Source organism: Acomys minous (assembly GCF_964271855.1).
Source record: "Acomys minous genome assembly, chromosome: 5".
NCBI lineage: Eukaryota > Metazoa > Chordata > Mammalia > Rodentia > Muridae > Acomys > Acomys minous.
The window spans coordinates 116,429,946-116,453,852 of record NC_140494.1 but is presented as its reverse complement, the minus strand read 5'-3'; the positions used below and the strand labels follow the sequence as shown (position 1 = coordinate 116,453,852).

General features: G+C 52.4%; 2 protein-coding genes across 3 annotated transcripts; one reads left to right on the top strand and one right to left on the bottom strand.

Moving 5' to 3' along the window:
* The first annotated feature begins 6,388 nt into the window (after positions 1-6,388).
* Positions 6,389-11,072, top strand: NEIL1 (nei like DNA glycosylase 1). Of its 2 annotated transcripts, XM_084782299.1 has the most exons (10): positions 6,389-6,922; positions 7,031-7,118; positions 8,825-8,944; positions 9,033-9,096; positions 9,303-9,402; positions 9,764-9,891; positions 10,094-10,121; positions 10,279-10,340; positions 10,525-10,687; positions 10,794-11,072. In XM_084782299.1, exons 1-10 carry the CDS (start codon positions 6,685-6,687, stop codon positions 10,829-10,831), a joined length of 1,029 nt encoding a protein of 342 aa, XP_084638425.1. In that variant the 5' UTR covers positions 6,389-6,684; the 3' UTR covers positions 10,832-11,072. The 2 variants fall into 2 exon arrangements, with proteins under 2 accessions (XP_084638425.1, XP_084638424.1); XM_084782298.1 differs by having other exon boundaries at positions 6,390-7,118.
* A 414-nt stretch (positions 11,073-11,486) lies between these two features.
* MAN2C1 (mannosidase alpha class 2C member 1) lies at positions 11,487-23,205 on the bottom strand. The gene is made up of 26 exons (XM_084782251.1): positions 22,971-23,205; positions 22,551-22,673; positions 22,119-22,242; positions 20,374-20,444; positions 18,615-18,792; positions 18,168-18,357; positions 17,084-17,190; positions 16,800-16,910; positions 16,520-16,612; positions 16,288-16,404; positions 15,981-16,076; positions 15,626-15,771; positions 15,119-15,242; positions 14,678-14,799; positions 14,510-14,595; positions 14,262-14,417; positions 13,960-14,057; positions 13,708-13,802; positions 13,378-13,482; positions 13,136-13,292; positions 12,893-13,036; positions 12,481-12,590; positions 12,304-12,383; positions 11,975-12,123; positions 11,784-11,893; positions 11,487-11,698 (listed from the first exon to the last, which is right to left on the bottom strand). Exons 1-26 carry the CDS (start codon positions 23,069-23,071, stop codon positions 11,572-11,574), a joined length of 3,120 nt encoding a protein of 1,039 aa, XP_084638377.1. The 5' UTR covers positions 23,072-23,205; the 3' UTR covers positions 11,487-11,571.
* Positions 23,206-23,907: the final 702 nt, after the last annotated feature.

Below are 23,907 nucleotides of genomic sequence, written 5' to 3'. Positions count from 1 at the left end.
CAAGTTGAACTCCAACTTGGTTTCTAGTTGAGGTTGATCTTAAACTTTGAATCCTCCTGCCTCTACTTCTTCAGTTCTGAGATTCTAACCATGCACCACTGTCTTAGGGTTTCCTTGCTGTGAGGAAGAGCCATGACCACGGCAACTCCTATAAAGGAAAACATTTCACTGGGGCTGCCTTACAGTTTCCAAGGGTTAATCCATTATCATCATGGCAGAAAGCATGGCATCGTGCGGGCAGACATGGTGCTAGAGGAACCGAGAGTTCTACGTCTTTTTTTTTTTTTTTTTTCTGAGACAGGGTTTCTCTGTGTAGCCTTGGCTGTCCTGGACTCACTTTGTAGACCAGGCTGGCCTCGAACTCACAGCGATCTGCCTGCCTCTGCCTCCCGAGCGCTGGGATTAAAGGCATGTGCCACCACACCCTGTGAGTTCTACATCTTGAGGCACAGGCAGCAGAAGGAAACTGTCACACTGGGCATAACTTGAGTACATCAGACCTCGAAGCCTGCCCCACAGTGACATAATTCCCCCAACAAGGCCATACCTAAGAGTGCCAGGCCATGTGGGCCAAGCATTGGAACACATGAGTCTATGGGGGCCATGCCATAAACCACCACAACCACCATGCCTGATTTATATGATGCTGGGAACAAACCCAGGACTTCATACACGTCCAGCAAGCTCTTTATCAACCTAGCTACATCCCCATCCCAAGAAAGACCACGTGACATTCTGACCTCCCTGTCCATCAGTTATTTTCTCAAACTGGGACTGAGGACCAGAATAAACAGCGTGTCTATAGAAAGGCAAATTTGGATGCTAACTCTGTCCTGTCTTCAGGCTTGTAGCAAGAGCGTGTGGCACTGATGCAGGTGCCTAGGGCAGAGAAAAGAAAGAGCTTTTCCTTGCTGTCGTTGCTAGGAAGAGAAGAGTCCAGGCCTGGATGCCTCACTAGCAAGAGGTTGGGTGCTGCAAACTGAATGGTCACATTCGCACCCCCACCCCGACCCCACCCCATCATTCTGAAGCTGCATCCTGGTGGTGGGGTAACCTGCTTATATTCTAGAACCCCTCCGTTGAGACCTAGTTTAGTTCCTAGCATAACTGTGGCTCCTCTGTTAACACCTACTCCCGAGACCAGGATAGTTTGATGCTTGCTGCTTAGAATAAAACAATAGATGATAAACGCATGTTTCGCTTCAGTTAAAGATAAGTGTATGTTCTATTAGAGTTATGACTGAAACATCCTGCTATGTCCCTTACTCCTGGAACAATGGGGAACTGGAAAGTTCCCCTATATCCTAGCCAATCAGCCTGAAATGCTTTGTCTAGCTATTTAGATACAATGCACTTGGAAATGCTCTATTTAACTAGTTAAAATAATGCAATGCTGTGCCCCTACTCCTCACCCTACCCTCTGGCTTCCTATGCCTGGTTACCTGGTTGTTACCTGGTTATGGTTTTTCATATAAAAACCCTGCCTTAGAAACAAACCGGTGTCATAGTCTGGCTCCCCAGCCCAGATTATGGGCCTGACCAGTCAGGTTTTGTTCACCATTCAGTGAACTTCCATCAATCTGAGTCTGGTGTCCGAGTGGTCAATGGGCAGGTATTCTTGAGCCCACACAGACGGCCATATAAGGCAAAGAGAACTGATGGCTGCTTACAAACCAGGAAACCCCCTCACAGTGAGCTGAACCTGCCTGCACCCGGATGCTTGGCCTCCTGAACTACAGAATTGAGAAATGTGTCTATTCAGTGTTTGTTGTAGCAGCCTAAACGAAGACCCGTGGTCTCCCAAGATGGCAGTAGGCTAGCCAGTGCTCCCTGTAAAAAGGCTCACTATGGAGTCAGGGACACACACACACACACACACACACACACACACACACACACACACACACACACCTGTATCAAAAGGAAAAACAAAGTCATAGTCAATAAGGTGAAACTCGTTTTTGCTCTGAGAAGGCCATGATCTTTGTCAGCTGCAGATAGTTTAATTGTGGGGACTCTGAGAGGGAATAAATTCCGGAGCCTGGAGAGAGACAGGGATGCTCCTGTCTGCTGCAGTTTGATGAGAAGTCAGAGATACCCTAAAATTAAGGTTGGATTTGCCCCAAGGAACCCAATGACCCTAGCCAGCAGGAAGTAGCTATGCCCTCCCTTCCCACTAACCTTTCTCTCCTACCTGGTGTTAGGGTGTTGGAAGGGGTTGGGGTGGAGAAGGGATAAAGAGATATAAGATACCCCAATAAAATAAAATGTTTAGAGAAGCCAACACACGCCCACACAGTAAAAAGCAATTTCAAAAAGTTAAGCTGGGAAGCCAGGTGGTGGTGCATGCCTTTAGTCTCAGCACTTGGAAGGCAGAGGCAAGCGGTTCTCTGTGTTTGAGGCCAGGCTGGTCTACAGATCAGGTTCCAAGAGAGCCAGGGTTAAAACAGAGAAACCCTGTGTTGAAAAGCCAAAAAAGGAAAAACAAAAAACAAAAAAACAAGACTAAGCTGGCTGTGATGTTCCCTACCATCAGTCTCAGCACTCCTGAAGCAGAGGCAGTTGGGGCTCTGGGAGTTCAAAGCCAGTCTGGTCTACACAGCCAGCTCCAGGACAGCCAGAGCTACATAGTGAGACCTTGTCTTTAAAATATATATATTTTTAAATGTTGATGTGAAAGTAGATATTTGCATGGTGCTGAAGAAACAGTCACTCACTCACACCAGATACCCTCCAGGTGGCAACTGCATAGACAGAGTGGCTTGTCTACACAGAAAATATTCGGCTTTCGAGAGGAATATGCTACTGAGTGTGGGAAAATTTGGGAGTAAAAGATAAAATAGACACCCTAAATTGTGATAAGAACAGTTAACATGGGACAGCAAGATGGCTCAGGGATAAAGGTTCTTGCTTTTTGATCCTGGAAACCCGTGTTTTTAAAAAAGGGGGAGGGGCCGGGCATGGTGGCACAAGCCTTTAATCCCAGCACTCAGGAGACAGAGGCAGGTGGATCGCTGTGAGTTCGAGGCCAGCCTGGTCTACAAAGTGAGTCTAAGACAGCCAAGGCTACACAGAGAAACTCTGTCTCGAAAAAGCAAAGGGGTTGAGGGAAAGGCAGGATGTAGTAGCCACCATACGGCTAGGGTATGAGGCGAGCAGTAAGTGCTCTTAACCACGGAGCCATCTCTCTTAAAACTCTACGCACCCACAGATGGCTATTGAGATGTTTTCCTCTTTGTGGCTGCTATAGTATGCATCAGTGGGCATTACCTCCTGAGTGTGGGGAGCAGCTGCCTAATCACGTGTATCTGTTACTCTCAGCCAGATGTGGTAGCACACACCTTTGATCCCAGCAGAGACAGTGGGTCCCGGGAGACCCTGTCTCAAAACAAAACAAAACAAAACAAAATGCAAAATCCCCCTCAATGCTTCAGGGCTGGAGAGATGATGGCTCACCAGATAGGAGCATTTGCTGCTCTCTCAGAGGACAGGACTGATTTTGGTTCCCAGCACCTATGGAGGAGCACAACCACTTGTGGTTCCAGGGATCTGATGCCTTCTCCCGGCCTCAGAGTGCACCTGACAGGCACATGGAGCACATACATACATGTAGGCAAACACTTACATACATAGATTATTTTTTTAAAAAAAAATAGCTTTTAGCCGGGCGTGGTGGCGCACGCCTTTAATCCCAGCACTAGGGAGGCAGAGGCAGGCGGATCGCTGTGAGTTCGAGGCCAGCATGCTGGTCTACAAAATGAGTCCAAGATGGCCAAGGCTACACAGAGAAAAACCTGTCTCGAAAAACCAAAAAAAAAAAAAAAAAAAGCTTTTAAAAAACATCTGCAAGTCAGGTATAGTGGTTATCTTAGTTACTTTTCTATTTCTGTGACAAAACACTGTGACAAGGCAACTTAATAGAAGAGTTTGTTGGGGCTTACAGTTTCGGAAGGTGGGCACATGGCCGCCGTGGCCAGGACATGGCATCTGGAAGGCAGGCGTGCATTGTACAGTAGCTGAGAGCTTCATGGTGACACACAAGAAGGAGGCAGAGAGAGCGCGGGCTGACTGGTGGTGGCTTGGGATTTTGAAACCTCAAAACCCACCCCCAGTGGCACACCTTCTATAACAAGGGCACACCTCCTAATTTTTCCCAAACAGTTCCTTCAAGTGGGGACCAAGTATTCAAAAATATGTCCCTACGGAGGCTGCTCTCGTTCAAACCACCACAGCGACCCACACCTATTAATAACCCCAGTTCCTACTGGGGAGGCAGAGGAGAGAGCATCAAAGTAAGCTGAGGCCAGCCTGAGTCCCATGCCAATCAGGACTACATAGCAAGACCCTCTCTTTAGCCTCCTCTCCTAAAAAAAAAAAAAAAAAAATTTAAGCTGGGAGGTTGTGGCGTACGCCTTTAATCCCAGCACTCGGGAGGCAGAGGCAGGTGGATTGCTGTGAGTTCGAGGCCAACCTGGTCTACAAAGCGAGTCCAGGACAGCCAAGGCTACACAGAGAAACCCTGTCTTGAAAAACCAAAAATAAATAAATAGATACAAAATAAAAAATTTATAATAAATGAAAAAAGAAAAATATTATGTAGCTGGGCATGGTGGTGCAAGCCTGTAATCCAAGCCCTTGGGAGGAAGAGGCAGGTGGATCTCTATGAATTCGAAGCCAGCCTGGTCTACAGAGTGAGTCCAGGACAGCCAGGCTACACAGAAAAACCCTGTCTCGAAAAAAAATGGAAAAAAAGAACCCCCCCTAAAAAAAAAAAAGCATGGAGAAGGACTGTTGGTCAGCACCAGGTAAATACAAAGCACTCTGCAGAGGTTTTCATTCTCTTTTATACTTCTTAATCCCACTTCCACCTCCCAGGGACTTTTGAGACTCAGCCCTAACATTTCCCTCTTCTCTTGTCCTTACCTAGGCCACTGCCCACCGCCTGCCACAGCCACAAAGAACTTCCTCTGGTTCTGTTCCTGCACTTTGAACTGATTCGTTCTGTATGGCAAAAGGTATCTTGTCTACACTTTTTGTGCCTCAAGTTGTGACAGACCAAGCTTTTGTGCCTAACTCCTGACTTTACCTAAAGCTGCCGCAGAGAGAAGGCGCTGTGTTTTTGCCGGATGTACTTCCCGCTCCGCAGGCAGTGATCACGTTGTTTATATGTTATGTCTGACTGAGCATTGACAAGGTCATCTTGGGTCCCCAAGGACTGTTTATCATGCACCTGTGTGTCGTGCATACAGCTGCAGGTGGCTCTAACAGTCGGTGCCGTTTCCGGCAGCCACTGTCAACCCCAGCTAGGCTAAGTTGTAACTTCAACTGCAGACACAGCTGAGACTCCGGGCACCAGTTCAGACCGCGCCTCCGCTCACAGTAAGACCAGGTCTTTTGCCACCTCCGGGCCACGCGACTGCACCTTAGCTTGCTCAACTCCCGGGATTTCTGTAATTAAGGAACCCCAGTCCATCCTCGACCGCCTTCCTTAGGAACTACACTTCCCAGCAATACCAGGGCGGCTATGTCCTGTCCCAGTGTTCTCTGAGGTTCGGAAGACTGCTAGGATTAACCCCTTAGTGGCTGCAGCCTGAAGGTGAGGAGCAATCAGCGTAGGTATCCAGCTTGGATGGGGACCGTACGGATCCTCGCTGGTGCTGAGAATCTGAAGGATCTGGGAGCCTGGGGAAGGCAGGGAACCCAAGATTTTGGTGTGTATGTGGTGGAGGAGGGTGCCATAGAAAGCCCCGCCTCCTCGCAAAACTAGGACTCTGAAGGTTTTCCGCAAACCGAACACTTTTGGATGTAAAGCCCGAAAAGCGTCTGCCATACACGTATCTTTGCCTCAGACTGCAAGTAACAAATCCTGAGGTGAGGGCAAAGAGCTAGAGCCCGGTCGTTCCTGGCCACCCCACACCACCTACCCCACCCGACTCCTGAGGGCTGTGCACTGATGGCGCATTCCCTCCTCCTAGCTCTGCTTCCTGCCCCGACTAGAGGATAGCTGGGAGGGGGAGCCTCTCTGTTCTGCCTGGGTGGTGATGGAAGGCTGGGTCAATCGCTGCTGGCCCAGCAGGCATTTGAGTTTCTACCTCCATGGATGCTAGACAGGGGCGGGGCCAGCCTAAGGTGCGGTGAATGAGTGGCCCGAGCTTTGCCTTTGAGGTGCCAGCAGAGGCCAGAACAGATGAGAACTTTTGAACTTTGGGAGCTCCTAAGTCAAGATGTGGATAGGGGGGAGAGAGAGAGAAGGCCTCCTTAAAACTCCCTACTGTGTTCAGGGTAGGGGACAGTAGGGCTAAAGGGCTGGAGATGGGGAGGTACTGATTTGTAGGTGGCGGGGAGGGTTGGGGGAGCTTCATAACGAGTCCCAGGCAGGATCTGAACTTTATTCTAAAACCAGGTGTGGAAACCCAAGGAAAGAAAGCATTAGTGAGCAAGACAGCTGTGCTGCCTCCCAGCTTCCGCTTCCCAGCATCTAGTACTTTGGATGGGTGAAGGGGGTGGGGCTAAGCCAGCGTTTCCTTGACTACCCTAGATGGCCACGTGCCTTTCTGCCCTTGACTGTAAAAAAAAAAAAAAAAAAAAAAAAAAAACAGTGATAATTCCGACTTAACAAGGCATCTTCCAGCCCAACCAGGTCTTCCCTTCCTACTACAGGATCCCGCCCATTCCTCCTTCAGAATGCCAGAGGGCCCAGAGCTGCACCTGGCCAGTCACTTTGTGAATGAGGCTTGTAAGAGGCTGGTATTTGGTGGGTGTGTGGAGAAGTCCTCTGTCAGCCGGAACCCTGAGGTACCTTTTGAGAGCAGTGCCTACCAAATCTCAGCGTTAGCCCGAGGCAAGGAGCTGCGCCTGACGTTGAACCCCCTGCCCGGGGCCCAGCCTCCTCAGAAGCCATTGTCCCTTGTCTTCCGCTTTGGTATGACTGGATCCTTCCAGCTGGTGCCTGCAGATGCACTGCCGCCCCATGCCCATCTACGTTTTTACACGGCCCCACCTGCCCCCCGGCTTGCCCTTTGCTTCGTAGACATCCGCCGTTTTGGTCACTGGGACTCTGCGGGTGAATGGCAGCCAGGCCGTGGACCCTGTGTCTTGCTGGAGTACGAACGATTCAGGTAGGATTGGATATATGGGGTACCAGGTCAAAAATAAAATAAAATAAAATAAAACAAATGCTAGCCCTACTGAGCCTCAGCCCCTTGTCCACTGAGATGGTGTGAGGGCAGACACACCTGTGAGAGGGCAGGGCAAAGGAAGAAGAGCAGCCAAAGGTCTGAGGACCCAGGAACCGCATTAGACCTGTGCTGTGGCCCAGCAGCCCGCTTGGCTTCCTGGGGCCACCAAGGATGGTAGAGGGCTTTCGTGGTACTTAAGAAACAAGCCTGCACAGTGGAGAGAGGGTAGCCAAGTGGCTGAGTTTCTGAGTCAGGTTTTGGTGGTCTGTCACATTCTGCCTGCTCAGCTGTCTCTATCCTGGGGTTTCCTTTGTGACTGTCCCTGTTCTCAGTGCTTGCCTCTAAAGAGGCAACAGGAGTATCTGCTCCGAGACAGGCCTGCAGGGTCCAGCAGTGGGCAACGTGAACGTGGTCCCTTTGCTCGCCGCACTGATGATAGGAGGTAAAGCAGGTGGCCAGGAGACCTTTGGCCAAGGGTGGGGAGCACACGTGGCGTGGTCATCTGGGGAGCTGAGAACTGACTGATGGAGACTGAACCAGCTGTGTAAATCCTGGAACAAAGCCTTGGTGGGAAGAACTGAGCGGGTGCAAGCCTGGGGTGGGCCTGGCACAGTTTCATTTTCCTTCCTGGGAACAGATTTTGTGCCTCTGTCAAGCCCTAGGCTTGGTCACATCTTTGGTGTCACAGAAGCAGTTGACTCCTGACTTGCCTGTAGCCCTGGGTTATTGCTGCCTCATTCTTCCTGGGGAGTTGGGGACCATAGGCTGCCTGCCTGCTGGTTTCTGTTTCATCTCTTGGTAGACCTCAAAGCAGTTTCCATAGCCCTCCAGCTAGGTGCCTTGGGGAGGATGGATATCAGCAGTACATAGAAGCTTCTACTTTTTGTTTGTTTGTTGATTTTTTATGTATTCAGTGCACATCAGATCTTATTATATTTGGTTGTGAACCACCATGTGGTTGCTGGGAATTGAACTCAGGACCTCTGGAAGAGTAGTCAGTGCTCTTAAACGCTGAGCCATCTCTCCAGCCACCCCCCCCCTTTTTTTTTTAATCTTAGGGCTCTTCATCACACTCACTCATGCTAGTCCTTCATACTTTGAAGGAGTGAAGGCAAACAGACAGGATTTCATTCTATCCCAGGATGGCCTGGTGGTATTTGCTACATTCTCGAGGCAGTAAGGTTACTGCCTTCCCAGTGTTGGGAATACAGATGTGCCACCACACCTTAGCATACTACACCACATGTCCCGTGAGTGTGTGTGTGTATGTGTGTGTGTGTGTGTGTGTGTCTACACACACACAGGATCTTATTATGTAGCCCTGCCTGGCCTGGGATTAGCTATGTCAATAAGGCAGGCCCCAAGCTTGCCTTTCTCCTTTTGTCTCAGCATCCCAAGTGTTAGGAAAGCAGGTATGAATCACCATGCCTGGCTGAACATTTTTTGATTCTTTAACAATAAACTTAATCCCATATCCGTGCCCCCCCCCCCATTTAACAAATAGGAACACCTACCAGCTGCCCAAATGGTACTGAGACCAGAGGGAGCTGAGGCGGTTCCTCCTTGCGCTCAGAACAGACTCCCCAGCCCTTCTTCCCTCCTGGGATGTGGGATGGGTCTCGTGCATCCAGCCTGTGTCCCTCCAGAGAGAATGTACTTCGGAACCTATCGGACAAAGCCTTTGACCGGCCCATCTGCGAGGCCTTGTTGGACCAGAGGTTCTTCAATGGCATTGGCAACTATCTGCGAGCAGAGATCTTGTACCGGTCAGCGGGCAGGCTGTGGGTACAAGGGCTGGAGAGGGGCATGGGTGACCACATCCACTACTTAGCCTGGGTCCTCCCCCAATTCCAGGCTGAAGATTCCCCCTTTTGAGAAGGCCCGAACAGTTCTAGAGGCCCTGCAGCACTGCCGGCTGGTGAGGACAGTGCAAGCACATGTGTGCTGGCTCTCATGTTAGCCTGGAGGCCAAGGGTATATGGGTAGACTCAGGTGTCTGCCTTAGTGTATGGAGTGGGTTTGAACCACATTATCAGCCTTGTCAAGCTTAGAGGGGAAGTCCACTGCCTTCAGTGTCTGAGCTGGGGTGAGTTGACACCTTGTTTCTGCCCACACCCCCTTCAGAGCCCAGAGCTGACCCTGAGCCAGAAGATCAAGGCCAAACTGCAGAACCCAGACCTGCTGGAACTGTGTCACTTGGTGCCTAAGGAAGTGGTTCAGCTGGGTGAGGCCTGGGGTGGCCAAGAGATGGCCGGTGATCTCTGCTTCAGTGTCTGTGAGATGCTGGGCAGCTGTCCTCTTGGGTCGAGGGATGGGAGTTTGCTAAACAGGCCACGTCTTTTAGCAAATTTCCACTTTCTCCCAGCTTCCCAAGCAGTAGGTGAAACAATGATTCACTCCTGCTGATGGAGAAGCCAGAAGCCAGAGTGAGAGGACACCGGCCTAGTCACAGTGGGAGGAGGTGGTGTGGCCTGACTCAGTCTAGCAGCTTTTTTAGCTGAGGTCTGAGCCAGGTTGATCCAGGCTCCCTGTTGCTCCCACCTCACAGCATCCCCGCACCTCTGACTGATTCCTCTGTCCCTCAGGGGGCAAAGGTTATGGGCCAGAGCGTGGGGAGGAGGACTTTGCTGCCTTCCGAGCCTGGCTGCGGTGCTATGGCGTGCCAGGCATGAATTCCCTGCGAGACCGACAGGGCCGCACCATCTGGTTCCAGGTCTGAGCCCTACTACTCACATAGGCAAATAGAGACACCAGGAAAGCTGCTGGGGTAGAGATGACCCAAGCCTGTGGAGGCCCGCCAAGGATCACACTGTTCCCGAGGGGGCTGGGGGACGGGATATGGCCCTGCCACTCCAAGGAAAACTGTCCTTTTACCAGATCAGGTGGACTCCAGAACTGTCCTCATTCCCTTTTAGGGTGATCCTGGACCCTTGGCACCGAAAGGTAAGCAGCTCTTAATGCGTGAGATAAAGAGCTGGAAGGGCCCCACGGGCCTTGCACACCCATCCTCCCATGCCTCCCCAACCTTGGAGTAACCCAGAAAGAATTAAGCGAAGAATTAGCGAAGGGCTGAAGCCCTAGGGATCTCTACATCCTACAGGGGGCAGATCCCGAACAAAGAAGTCACAGAAAGCACAGCTGGATGCTGAGGACAGAAAAGAGGTAGGACAGCCAGCCCCTGCCTCCTCCGCACTTACTCCCGCCCAGCTCCACTCCTCAGGCAGGCTCCTGGCCAGCTGTCTTCCCCTAGCAAGGGAGTGTTGGAGCACAGTAGGAATGTCAGCGGTGGGTCCTGGTGCGCATGTGAACTGCTGGAAACCTAGTAAGGGCCAACTTCTCCATCCAGGACCGTCCACTTTCTAGCAAGTCCATTTCTAGGACTCGAAAGGCCAGGAAACACCCTCCTAAGAATAAAGCTCAACAGCCTGAAGGGACCAGCCTCCAACAAAACTTGGAACCCCCTACAGCCTCTAAGACGGGAAAGAGAAGGGGGCGACAGGCAACCACAGGTGAACATCTTTCAACATCCTCCTTGAGCTGGAAAGAGGGTCCCCAGTGACATGGGATGAACAGAGGGAATACACACAGTCACCACCTCACCTGCTCTCCCCACAGGTCGCCGCAGACCCCCAAAGAGTAAGACTGATACCTGAACCAGGGAGACTGAGGGATCTTCAGCTCACAAATAGATGGCGCTCCCTCCCTGTTGCCTTGCTATAAACCCAGGGGCATGCCTGACTCCCTAGAGGCCATATTTGTAGGGCTGTATGCCTTAGCCCCCGTGACTTTTCCTGCACAACTGTTTTTTAAGACAGGGTCGCATATATCCTAGGCTGGCCTTGAGCTCATATGTACTGTACCTGAATGTGACATTAAACTCCTGCTTGATCTCTCTGCCTTCATTTCCATAGCTGCTGGGCTTACAGGTGTGAGCACCACACATTGCTAAGTGATTTATTATCGTTTGGTTTTTCAAGTCAAGGTTTCTCTGTGTAGCCCTGGCTGTCCTGGAACTTGCTCTGTAGACCAGGCTGGCCTTGAACTCCACCTGCCTCTGCCTCTGTCTCTGCCTCCCGAGTGCTGGGATTAAAGGCGTGTGCCACCACACCTGGCTAGGAGCAACTCTTTATCTCAAAGTCCCTTTGGCTTATGGCCACGTGAGGTCTCCAGTATCTCAGATGGGGGCCACAAGCCAGACCCTGCACACACAGGTAACCTCAGGTCTTGCCCCCGGAGAGAAGCTCCCTCCTTCCTCCCTACAGCCCAAGGAATGGCCCTGAGAAGAACAACAGGGTACGATCCCAGGGCTGCTAATCTACGCATTTATTGTACAAAATGCTTTGGGCCGGGGACGTGGAAACGAAGAGTTCCCAAAGCTTTCTGCAGACCAGACTCAGTTCGGTGGAGGCTGAAGCACAAGCAATAGGGACCTCACTTGGAAGGGAGAAAAGGTCAGCTTCAGGCTGTTGTCGTGAACTGACAGGTGACCAGCAGGGTCTCGCTGCTCCAGGAGGTTACAACTGGATGGAGAGAAGAGGAGAGAGGCCATCAAGGACTGACAAAGGCAGCACTCCCAGCTCTGCGTCCGCCTCGTCTCCCACTCACAGGATGGCCTCCTGAACAGGCAATGATGTGTGCAGCCAGCAGTCCACATGGCTACCGTGAGCCTCGTACAGCCTCAGAACCAGTGTGCGGTGCTGATGGCTCTTCTCAGCCTGTGAGAGGAAGACAGGTCAGTAGACGGGGCCAAGGACCTACACAGCCCAGGAACCGCCCCAGACTGCCCTGCCCCTTGCCTGCTTGATGGTCTCCAACACGACTGCCGGTGAAGACACTGAAAAGGCACTCCAGGTGGTGGCAGGGGCGGGGCCTGGAACTGGCAGTGCCAGCAGAGGAAAGTTGAGGGTGTAGGCAGCATGGATAACACCAGCTTCTTGGAAGGAACCTGGGGTGTGACCAGAAAGAAACACATGTGGACAGTGGGAGCTCCCTGCTGTGCCTCTGGAGGAGATATGGAGCTAGGCTGCCTCAATTTACCCCAATGTTTTGGGTTACTCCTTACCTCAAAACAGGATAGAGAGGTGTGTAAAGAGCCATAGAAGGGCCTCGTCACCCTGGAACTTACCCTTGTGTGGCATCAAGGCATAAGTGAATTTATGGCACCCCATGTCAGCAGTAACGTCTGGGGCCTTAGGTGCACGCAACCTGGAGTGGGAGGGAGAGATGGAGGGCTGGAGTTCCAGCACAGGAAGTCCCCCCACACACCCAGGCCACGCCTGGACCTAGCAGGCCCTGCACTCACAGGGAGAGGCTGAGGACGTTGCCTCGCACTGACGCTCCATACTTGCAGTCGTTGAGCAGGGCCAGCCCAAAGTCACACTCAGACAGATCTATCCAGCGGTGGGCCCATACCTGGAGGGCAGATCCAAGGCCTATGGGTGGCTCCACCCCACAGCCCTTTTCAGTAGGGCGGCAGTAAGTTCTGGAGCCCGTGGTTGAATCCTAGCTGCCACTCTAGGAAGCTCTGGGCATGCCATCCCACCTGTCTGCCTGCCTCCTCATCTATGAAACGGTTAACAGTGGCTATAGTAGCAAACCAACGTAAAGCGATTAGCAAATGCCTGGCCCATTTTAGAGACCACAGGTGTCAGTCATTTTCCTCCTCTCGTCCTCAAAGCACAAAGCTCACCCCTCCCCCATCCCCCATGTCAGACCTCATATCGAGCCCAGTCCCAGGAGGTGTTGTAGTGGGTAGGCCTCTGAAGGTGCCCAAATTGGATCTCATAGGTAGCCTGGGGGCTCCGTACTCGAGCGGGGAACTCCACCTTCAGGAACTTGTGGGCCTCGTGCCAGTGCACCTGGGAATGAAATGGAGGGAGGGTGGGGACAAGAGAAGGGCATTAGGCCTCCCCACCAGCCCCACCTGGGAAAGATGGCCACTACCCTGCCCCTTCTACCTCGGTGTGGAAGCAGACATAGGGACAACCGACGTCCAGCACAACTTCCTGGCTGACCCGACCGTTGGGGCTGATCTGTAGCAGAAACCGGGCGCTGCCCCGAAGGCCACCTTCAGAGCCTACTGTCAGGGTCCCTGCCTGGCCCAGCACAGGCTTCCTGTGGGATGGCGGTGGGAGGCACTAAGCCAGAGCAGCATGTCTGCACAGCCACAACCACCCCAGGCGCGCTGCGCGGTGTGTACCGTGTCTCTAGATGGTAGTCCATGACATCCCATGCATCCCAGTACAATGGCACATCATCAAACAGCACAAACTGGTTTCCCAGGGCGCCCTCAGCAATGGCTTCCCTGGAAGGACGGACACAGGGACTGGTGCTCTCTCCATCTGGACTTGCTGGGGACGGGTTACAGAGGGCCAGGGGATTGCTAGCCCAGCCTGCCCTGCCCCATGTGTGGGCTCCAGCCTTGAGGTGCTCGTAGGCTACTTGGACAGTGTGGTGGCTAGGGAACAAGGGGGTACAGTTTGGGATCTACTTGCCAGGCACGACATTTACAACAGTGAAGGGTTGGCACCTGCCAGAAGCCACCAGGACCAAGGAAGTAAGGCAGCCAGTCGGAGCCAGTCTCACCCGGATGATGCCATTGTCCAGAATCACAGAACCGTCAGACTTGGGGGAGAGGACCCTTGAGCTGAGTTAGTGCTGTTAGTGCTGTTCCTCACCCCCAACCCAACCCTCCTAAAGCTGTGCATTGCCCAGCCCCCTCCCCCAAGACCGTGGAGCATCCCGGCAAGGCCCCACCATCTTGGCAGCTGCTAGGACTTACCTCCTGCATCACAAACACAGTCTGCTGGGGTAGCAGGGGCTGCTGTGAAGTAGGGGAGGGAGCAGGAGCATAGCCAACACTGGGCACCGTCACCAGGGCTAGGGACAAGGCCTGAGCATCAGCGTAGGCTCCCTGACCTTCTAGAAACCTTGCTCAGGTTAAGGATAGGCTGAATGGGGTAGTACATGGCTACTTCTCTCCAGATTGAGGTACCCCAAGATAGAGATCCCTGGGGTGAATATCCCAGCCATGCTGTCTAGTGTTGGGTTTTCCTGCTGCAGGACTTCCCCTTCAGCCCATACCTAGGCTGTGAGGCCCGCCAGGCTTGGGCAGTGCCAACACTTCAGTGCGCTTCCAGGGCAGCGTGTTGATGATAAGGAGACCCTCGGGGCCTGGCTCGCCAGCACACAAGGCTGCGGCTGCAGCACTGAGCAACGTACCGCCATGAGAACGGATGTCTGAAGAGAGATGGGTTTGGTCATGGGTAGCCAATGGGTCCCACACGGCCCTGGGTGGAGAGCAGTGGGGCTGCTGCGAAGGTCAGCCTCACCTTCATAATAGTTCATGGCATCTTCTGCCACCAGCTGGATGCAGCTTCCGGTCACCACATCATGGAACTGGTTGAGGAGTAGGAGCCTACAGGGACCAAGACAGAGACAGGGAAGGCTGGGAGGCAGGCAACAGCAGGGTGAGCAGCAAGAAGGGGCACCCGACTGACCTCCAGAGGTGCTGCAGCTGGGCTGCTGGGTATAGGAACTGGGCACTGCGGGCCAGGGCCAGGCTGCTGAGCAGCTCCACGTCATGAAGAATCTGCTCACATTCCCGGTTTCCCTTCTTGAGCTGTGCCCAGGGAGGGAGGGTCAGCTTGGATTCTGCTGTGACCCATGACACCTTCCAAAGTTCTCGCTTGCTCAGAACCCCTGACAGCCTCCCAAGGCCTCTTGGACACGGCTTCTCATAGGAAAAATGTCAAGTGGCCTCCCACCCACCTCCTCCCTGTATCTGAGTATTAACCCAGCCGATTGTGCTACTTTTCCAAGCTTCTGCTTAGAGAAGGAGCCCACCAAACTCTGCCCCTGCCCCTCACTGCGCTTCCCCCACAGCCCTCCCTATGTAGACCAAGACCCTCTATTTTCTAGGCTGGCAGCCTTGCCCTGACCTGGGCATGGGTAGTGTAGGTGCCATTGTGTAGTTCCAGGAAGAGTTCCCCGACCCATGTGCACAGATGCCCCGAATCACTCTCCAGTGCTGTGAAGAGCTGTGCAGGCGAAGACAGCTGCACCCTGAGGAAGAGCACAAGCCTGGGTTCCCAGGTGGGAGTTCTGTGGTCTGCCCTTTACCTACAGTGCAGACCAGAGGGCCCCAGCAGAGAAGCCACTGCCTAGACAGTTCCCTATATGTATGTATGTATGTATGTATGCATGCATGCATGTATGTATATAGTGCTGCACTCAAGCCTCTTCCTGCGTCAGAATTTCCCTCCACCCTATCCCCAGTGTGGAAGTTTGAACGACTGATGGGCCAGGAATTGAGAGACACAAGGCCCAGAGAAGGGGCTGAGGCCTCATGTATGAACAAAGGGCAGGCTCAAGGAAAGAGACTGAGGGTGGGGCTATATGAAGGTAGCTTGAGAGCCAAAGATTGATGTTGCTGGCTCAGGCCTGACCTGGGCAGCCCATCGGTATTGCCCAGCCGCTTCAAGCGGTCCAGCATGGTCTGTGTGGGACCACCCCCCCCATCCCCGAAGCCGAAGAGGAAGCCACTGTGGTTGGTCCGCCCCTTGTCCCGGTTGTTGGTCACAGTCTTCAGCACCTAGATGGGAAGGGACAGGTCTGCCTAGGACAAGATACCCAACCCACCCTGAAACCCCCCACACTCCATGGCCCCTCACCTCTCCCACACCGCATGGCCCCTCACCTCCCCCACACCGCATGGCCCCTCACCTCCCCCACACCGCATGGCCCCTCACCTCCCCCACACCGCATGGCCCCTCACCTCCCCCACACCGTGTGGCCCCTCACCTCCTCCACAGTGCCCTGCATTCCATATGAGTCTCCAGGTGGGAAGTGGACCAGCACTCGGGAGCCATCCAGCCCCTCCCAGAGAAAGGTATGGTGCTGCCGGCAGAGACAGGCAGGAGAGAGGCCAGAGTCAGACCTGAGGCAACGTGGATCTTCCACATCCATGTTAGCTGTGATCTAGGCAGAGGCCTACCATACTCTGGATAGGGTTTTGGAGGTCTATCCAGGCCTCCTGGGGAGCCTGGAGACGGGTGAGTGGGCCGGGTGGGGCCAGACCCTGCAACCCTGCACCCTGGGGCTTGCTTACCGGAAAGGAATTGACCAAGTTCCAGCTCAGCTTCTGTGTCAGGAAGCGCTTGATGCCACAGCCAAGCATGATCTGGGGGAGCTGCGCCGAGTAGCCAAACGTATCCGGCAGCCAGAACTGTGGGGATACGGCTCTCAGCTCTCAGTGGAGGCCCCTCAGCCTCAGCCCTCCTCACTGTGGGCCGAGTCCCAGCGGCCCCTGGGTATACCCGGGGTGGCAGCTCCCAGCCTACCTCAGAACACATCTTCCCAAACTCTTGTAGAAAGAACTTCTGGCCCTGTAGGAACTGCCTCACCATGGCCTCTCCACTGGGAAGGTTCCCATCCTGGCAGGGGCGGGGGGGCACCAAGGCAGCTGGGGTTAGCCCCAGACTGGACCCGCGTTGGAGCTTGGGCCAACTTCACTCTGTCATAGAGGTGCAGTGGGTGCTCTATCACAGGGTTCCAAGCCTAGGAAGAGTCCACCGTGCTCACTTCAGGCCCACCTGACTAGCTGTGCGAGAGGACACTTACCATTTCTACCCAGGTGCCCCCCACAGGCACGAACTGTCCGCGGCAGGCAAACTCCTGGAGCTGGGCATGCAGGCCAGGGTAGTGGCTCTTGACCCACTCGAGCTGCTGGGCCTGTGGGCAACATGGGGTAGGAGGTGGGCCAGGAGTGAAAAAAGACCCTACTCACACGGTCCAGCATCTGGTGGCCCTGGAGGTAGCTGAGAGTAAGGAACACCCGTGGCCTTTGAAGTCCCCAGACCTTAGGGCACATCAGGCCCGCCTCCTCCACACAGCTGCCCTCTGACCTGAGAGCAGGCAAAGACGAACTGAGGGTTCTCCTTCATGAGCCTCACAGCTGTTGACCAGCTCCGGGCACATTTCCTCACAGTCTCCTTGAAGGGCCAAAGCCAGGCTAGAGAGAGGGGAGGACCCAGAGCAGAGAGACAATAAGGCTGCTGCCCTCCACTGTCCCCCGAACCCTGACAGAGCCAGCCTAAGGCTCCAGAGGGTCAGCCTAAGCCTCTCCCTACCGCGTCTACCCTGCAAACCTTTTGGTATCTCTCCTGCACTGTTATTGCAAGGCAGGAGGAGAGGGAGAGGGAAGACGGACTGAGATCCACTGCCAGCAAACAGAGCCCCGGGAAGAGCTTGACTTTAAGGCTCAGATTCCCCAGTGGCAGTGGTATAGCACGGGCTTGTCTGGGCAAGCTGTACTGTAGGAGGTACAGCAAGGAGCTTGCATTTCAGGGTGTGGTGGCTCACACCTGTAATCCAGCATTCAGGAGGCTGAGGCAGGAGGACTGCTATCAGTTCAAAGCCTGACAATGCTACATAGCAAAGGCCTGGACTTAAACACAATAACAATAAGCAAACAAGCAACCCAAAGTTCTCAGAGATACCACAAACTGCTCAGGTTCAAAGCTGAACACCTCGACCCTTACTGGAACCTGCTGGCCCCTATGCTTAGGGGGGTGGGCGGAGGGGGAGGCCTCTGTCTTAACTAATTCCATTGCTTTATTCTCACTCAATTCAAATGGCGCTTTGCCTAGGAAACCCCTCTGAATTCCCTAACCTACTTGGATGAAATACTTCTTCCGGCCCTAGGTCCTATATGCAACATTAACTATGCCTGACCACTGCGGTCAGCAGCCTCCACAATGCTACCCATCCAGTGTCCGTCACGGGGCCTCCTGAGGTATCAGTTTTTGTTGGGAGAACAAGTAAACCATAGCTAGCAGAGTCCACGATCCAATAATCCTGACTCATTCTATACAAGGGGAAAAATAAGGTCCAAGAGGGCAAAAGGTTACCAAGGATGATATTGTGCTTTTCGGCCACAACCATGGATTAAAGGGCACCCTGACACCCTAACAACCAGTGGTGCCCTACCTGTGTCAATGTGGCAGTGCCCAATGGCATGGATCGTATGCTGGCTTTCACCTCCATGTTGGCGAAAGAACTTGGAGGCCAGGGCCTTAGCTGCTGGGTAGGTGTCGGGCTGGCCAGGGTCACACATGTTCACCATCTGGTTGGCTGTGTACAGAGCCTGGAAGCTACGCTGGTTCTCCTCCCCGAGGCCCTGCAGCAGGGTTCTGGATTTTAATGTCTCCTCCTCAAGGGTGAGCAGAGAACTAGCCTCCAGCTGGCCTCTCCAGGGTGCTTAGCTCTCTCCCCCACTTCTAAACCCTATTGGTGCTCCAACTCAATACCATCCCTATTTACATAGAAAAGCTCTCCTCTGACTCTGGATTTCCCAGAGTCCCATTGAGCTGAGCTGAGCTGAGCAACACTCTCTCTGGAGCAGCAGGGGTCTAGATGGGAAGGGAGCTCCAGTACCTTGGCCACACCCAGCAGCAGCTCCAGGTCCACCAGGAGCTCGTGGACATGCCGGTGGAACACAGCCAGCTTGGCCTGGCTCAGTTGGAACATCTTCTCTGGGTCGGGGGCTGCAATCATGCTCCCCTTCCCGGCCCCCAGAAGCCCATTGCAGGCTACTTCCACATAGAGGGTAAAGCTGGGAATGGGGAGAGGCAGTCTCAGGCCAGCGGACTGGCAGCGGGTTCTGGGAGCGTGAGAAGAGGGCAGGTAGGAGGCATTCAGCTGAGCCTTCCTCATTTACTTCTAGGATCCACCTCCCAGAGGAGGCCCGTGGGATGTGAAGTATCAGGGTTGAAATATCAATTCAAACGCGTGCCCTTGTGAGCGGTGTTTGGCTGTGGGCACAGAGGATAACGGCTAAATCTGGACTCCTGTGAGCTACACTGCTGTTTAGCTTTGTATTTCCAAAGCTATCTGTGCAAGGCACTTTTGGTCTCAAAGCCTCCCTGCACAGCAGACTAGTTTGGCTCTTCCAAGGCTGACTTTCAGTCGCAAGCTCTACCAGCCAACACAGCACACCTGTCCCAGAAGCAGGACGTGGCCAGCAGAGTCCCCTCCAGAGCTAAGCTCCGTGTCACAAGGGAAGCCTTTCTGACCCCAGCCCTTCCTAGTCTGGCAAGTCCCACATGGAGTTCTCAGTATATTCTTCCAGAACCTTCAGCAGTTTCACAATTTGACTATTTCCATCTGGCCCTCATGGACACTTACTTTACCCTATTCCTGGTGTTTGGGAGAATCTGAAACAATGTACAAGGGCAGTGGTGATGCATGCCTTTAATCCCAGCACTTGGGAGCTGAGGCAGGCAGATCTGTGAATTTAGGGCTAGCATGTAAAAAAAAAAAAAAAAAAAAAAAAAAAAAAAAAAAAACCCAAAGCAAAACAAATGTCCAGTTAAGTTTAAAATGCAGTAATTATGTATGGTGGTGCCCAACCTTAATCCCAGCACTTGGGAGGAAGGAAGCAGCAAATAATTCTATGTGAGTTCAAAGCCAGCTTGGTCTACATAGTGAGTTCTAGAACAGCCAGGGCTATAGTGTGAGGAAGTTTTGCTGAAGGAAATCTTGAGAATCTGAATGCTAAGATTTTTAAGAATGGTCATCCTAGGGGCTGGAGAGATGGCTCAGCGGTTAAGAGCATTGCCTGCTCTTCCAGAGGACCTTGGTTCAAGTCCCAGCAACCACATGGCAGCTCACAACTGTCTGTAACTCCAAGATATGACACCCACAGACATACATGCAGACAAAACACCAAAGAGCATAAATAAACATTGAAAATTATTTTAAAAAAAAAAAAAAGAATGGTTGTCCTGAGTGGAAGGAAAATAGGAGCAACGTATTTCTCTGTGTTCTTTTATACTTACCACAAGAAAGGAACTCTTACTTTAGGATTTAATTTATGCATTAATGTCTGTGTAAGTGAATGCCACATGCATGCAGGAACCCTCAGGGCTCAGCTGGAGTTACAGGCAGTTGTGAGTTGCCTGATCTGGGTAACTGAGGACCAAGCTCAGGCCCTCTAGCCGAGCAGTATGTGCTCTTACCTGCTGGGCCATCTGTCTACCCTGAGGAGAGTCAACATTATTCTAGTCAGGGGGAGGGAATCAAACTTCCTACAACCAAAGAGTGTGAGGGTAGATGTGCTAGGAGTGGAGGTACCTCTGAGGTCACTCAGGCCTCAGCTCCTCCCTGCCTCATTAGTCCCCTGGGACTAGCTCACCTTCGAGGGTTTCCTTCTCGCAGCTTATCAGTCAGGACATAACTGGTCTTTTCACCCTCTTTGGTCAAACCCTGTTAGAGAAGAGAGAGAGACAAGACCCGAGGCATTTAGAAAATTCAAAGTAAAAAAAAAAAAAAAAAAAGACAATTCAAAGTAAGTGTAAAGGCAAAGGGGACCAGGTTCTGACATCCAATTGTCTAGCCCTGAGTCCCCAGCAGGAAAGGACAGGATAAGTTAATCAGGGACCCTTGGTAGCAAGTGTCCCGCCCATTGATGACCGGCACACAGCAGATGATGAAGGGATGCAGCCCGCTTGAGCATATCAAGCATGGCTCTGGCAGGCTTTGCCTTTCTCCCTCATTCCCTCTGCCTTGCTCACCTGGTGGATTGCATCCTTACCACCAAGGTCTAGTCCCTTATTTGGCCACTTTCTCCTCCTGAGGCTGATCACCAAAGCCCACCTCTTAGAGTATTGAAGTCCAGCAGCCAAATGCCTCCTTTGGCTCACCGAATTAACATGCTCCATTAAAATTAAACACCTTGTCCTTCCTTGTATCTTATAGTGCTGTTCTCAATCCGCTGTCCTCCAGGACAAATACTTCTCCTCCCTCGTCCCCTCCGCCTTCTCCCTCATCCTCTATCTCCTGCCTTTGTTTCTTTCTTATTCCCTCCCCTCTGTCCTCTGGGACAAACAAATCTCCTTTGTGCTAAGAACACGGTCTAGGGATGTCTTGAGCCAACTCTGAGGTCCCTACAGATGATCTTATGGACAGGGGTTAGGAGGCCTGGAGCAGCTTCTGGTGCCCTTTCTACTCATGAATATGTAAAGGGAAATCCCATGGAATGTGCCAGATATGTTGACACAGGTTTATAATTCTAGCTACGTGGGAGGTCCATGCAGGAGGACAACAAGTTCAAGACTATTAGCATGGACAATTTAGCAAGACTCTGTCTCAAATTAAATGAGAGGTGGTGGACGGGTTAGCTCAGTGGTAAGAACACTTGTCTTAGCATTTGTGAGGTTCTGGGTTTGAGACAGACTTGTTCATCCTCAGTGTTCAGTAAGGTGGGTGCCAGGGGGGATATATATTTAGCCAGTGACGGGAGGAAGACTGAACAAGGCTCTGGCCTTCTTTCAAGACAATTCTTACTCAAGGTACTGAAATTTGGAATGAAAGTTGTACGAATCATCGAAGAAACCTCTATCTTAATTTCTAATATATAAATATATATCCAGAGAATGTGATGTGGAGTTAGAAGAGATTCATGGGACAGAATACTTTACCTTATACTATTCTAGAATGACCTTAAAATGTCCCCAGTAAATATGTACTATATGAAAAAGTGAGAAAACTGAGGGTATTGAACTCAGGACCTTTGGAAGAGCAGGCAGCACTCTTAACCAGTGAGCCATTTCTGGGGGCTGGAGAGATGGCTCAGAGGTTAGGAGCACTGCCTGCTCTTCCAGAGGTCATGAGTTCAATTCCCAGCAACCACATAGTGGCTCACAACCATCTACAATGTGATCCGACGCCCTCTTCTGACCTGCAGGTATACATACAGGCAGAAATAATTTTTTTTTTAAAAGAAAAGAAAGAAAACTGGGGGTTTATTACACTGGTGATCAAATGATACGATGAAACCACTCTGGAGGCCCAGTCATTCAGCTGTGGCTTCTCAAAAAAAAAAAAAAAAAAAAAAGCAGGCTACTCTGTGGTTGTACGTGGCAATAGAGGGCACCTCACCTGGACAGGTTCCCCATTACGCCAGACAAGGCTTTCTCCATCGCTTTCCCAGCAAAGATGGACTTCCTGACCCACCCAAGCTTCTGGGATGACCGCTTCTACCCGGAACCAGCAGGTCCACCATCTGCAAAAGAGCAACTGCTATGGGCCTCGGAATGGAACATGGTTCCTAGAATGAAATGTCAACAAACAGGGCCTTAAGATTTTCTCCATGCATCTGCAGCGTCAGAGAAACTGGTGAAGAAAAGAGGGAGAGAAGCAGAAACTCACAGCAAGGATGAGAAAAATACTCAGGTGAAGACTCCGAAGGTTTCATCAGCAGAGGGCGCTACTCTCTGCCATCTAGCCGTTGACGGCCTAAGATGATGAGGCGTGGCCTTGGGTGGTACGGCCTCCGAGGGGCGGAGCTTCCCCAAACCAGGAGTTACTCACGTGGGTCCGAAGCTGTCGCCAACCTTCGCAGGACTGAAGTTCTGTTGCACCGCCAACTCGTAGGGAAGCCTCTCGGGTGTCAGGAAGCTGGAGAGGGTCACTGGGCAGCTATCACCGAAGAGCCTGGGTAGGGGCAGCCAACAGGCACGTGCTTGAGGCCACCCCCTTTTCCACCCGGGGGCCGGCGGCGGGCGGGTGCGGGGTCGCTCTCTCTCGGCTTAACGCCGTGAGGACTGCCTGGCAGCTCAGCAGCACCGACGACCCTCTACGATTTCCTCCCCAGCCCCTGGCCTGACTGCGACGGGCACTTTGTTCTGCAGCCCCGGTAGCCACAGGCTGAGTTTCCCTCCGGAAGGGAAGGGGAAGAGCGCAAGGATGCGGTCTGTGGGCTCTGCGGACTCCGCAGGCCAGGAGCCACACCTGCCGCGGAGGTTACAGTCGGTGAAGTAGATCGGGGACACGAACTTCTCCACACGCTCGAAAGTGGTGCGCCAGTGCTTCAGGAGCGGTGCTACCGCCATGGCGATGCGCCTTCTCTCCCCCCGGAAGATCCTTGGTGCAGTCGGCTCGCCTCACCGTTTGGAACCAAAGGTTCCGGCATCCGACTAGTACGTTACAGACCCGAGCAGCTTTTGTTGGGACACCACGGCAAGAGGCTGGCTTTGGGGAGCCATCCCGGTGAAACCCGGAAGTTGCGCGTTCCTGGTTCTGATTTCATCCCAGCTGTCAAGACAACTGGGTAAATTATTCTTAGGTAAAATGGTAAGTTTGAGATGGTGACGTGGTTCAGTAAGGGAAGTGCTTGTCTACAATGCACGAAACCCTAGTTCCTGGGAGCGGGAGTATAAATTAATGGAAATTTGCGGCAACAGCGATTTTGAGTACAGCCTGGGAAACGTAGGACTCTGAAAGGCGAGGGATATGGACGGTCTTGGAAAAAGATTTAGGGCCAACCAAGAGTAAGTTTTCCAGCCGCTTCACTTACCTGAGCACTGGTAACTGCATGTATGTATGTATGTATGTACGTACGTACGTACGAAAAGCGCAGGGCTGCCTCGGGTATTTTCAAACTGATGAACAAAGAATTGAGAAATAGGGAAATGGGGCCTTGCACCCGTTGTACTCCTCCACTACAGACACTGTACACACCACTGCCGCCCATCACTCAAACGTCAGGACCTTTGACCTGATGCAGCCGGGAATCTTAATGCAAAAAGCCGACCTCAGGCTGTAACGTTTGCTGGAGGGAAAAAACAGGAGGAAACCTAGCCAGTTTTAACGGAAATAACCAGGTTTACTTTTTAAATGCAGGTTACCCAGAAAAAAAATGACAAATAAGGAAAATCAAATGTCATTT

What these genes read in the sequence shown, in the direction of transcription:
- NEIL1 (XM_084782298.1), top strand. Translation starts at nt 6,685, where the DNA reads ATGCCAGAGGGCCCAGAGCTGCACCTGGCCAGTCACTTTGTGAATGAG. An exon ending in CTGGAGTACGAACGATTCAG is followed by an intron (nt 7,119 to 8,824) that starts GTAGGATTGGAT and finishes GTGTCCCTCCAG; the next exon opens with AGAGAATGTACTTCGGAACC. An exon ending in GCCGCACCATCTGGTTCCAG is followed by an intron (nt 9,892 to 10,093) that starts GTCTGAGCCCTA and finishes ATTCCCTTTTAG; the next exon opens with GGTGATCCTGGACCCTTGGC.
- MAN2C1 (XM_084782251.1), bottom strand. Translation starts at nt 23,071, where the DNA reads ATGGCGGTAGCACCGCTCCTGAAGCACTGGCGCACCACTTTCGAGCGT. An exon ending in GGGGCACCTGGGTAGAAATG is followed by an intron (nt 16,613 to 16,799) that starts GTAAGTGTCCTC and finishes CGCCCCTGCCAG; the next exon opens with GATGGGAACCTTCCCAGTGG. An exon ending in GACTACCATCTAGAGACACG is followed by an intron (nt 13,293 to 13,377) that starts GTACACACCGCG and finishes GCCATCCCACAG; the next exon opens with GAAGCCTGTGCTGGGCCAGG.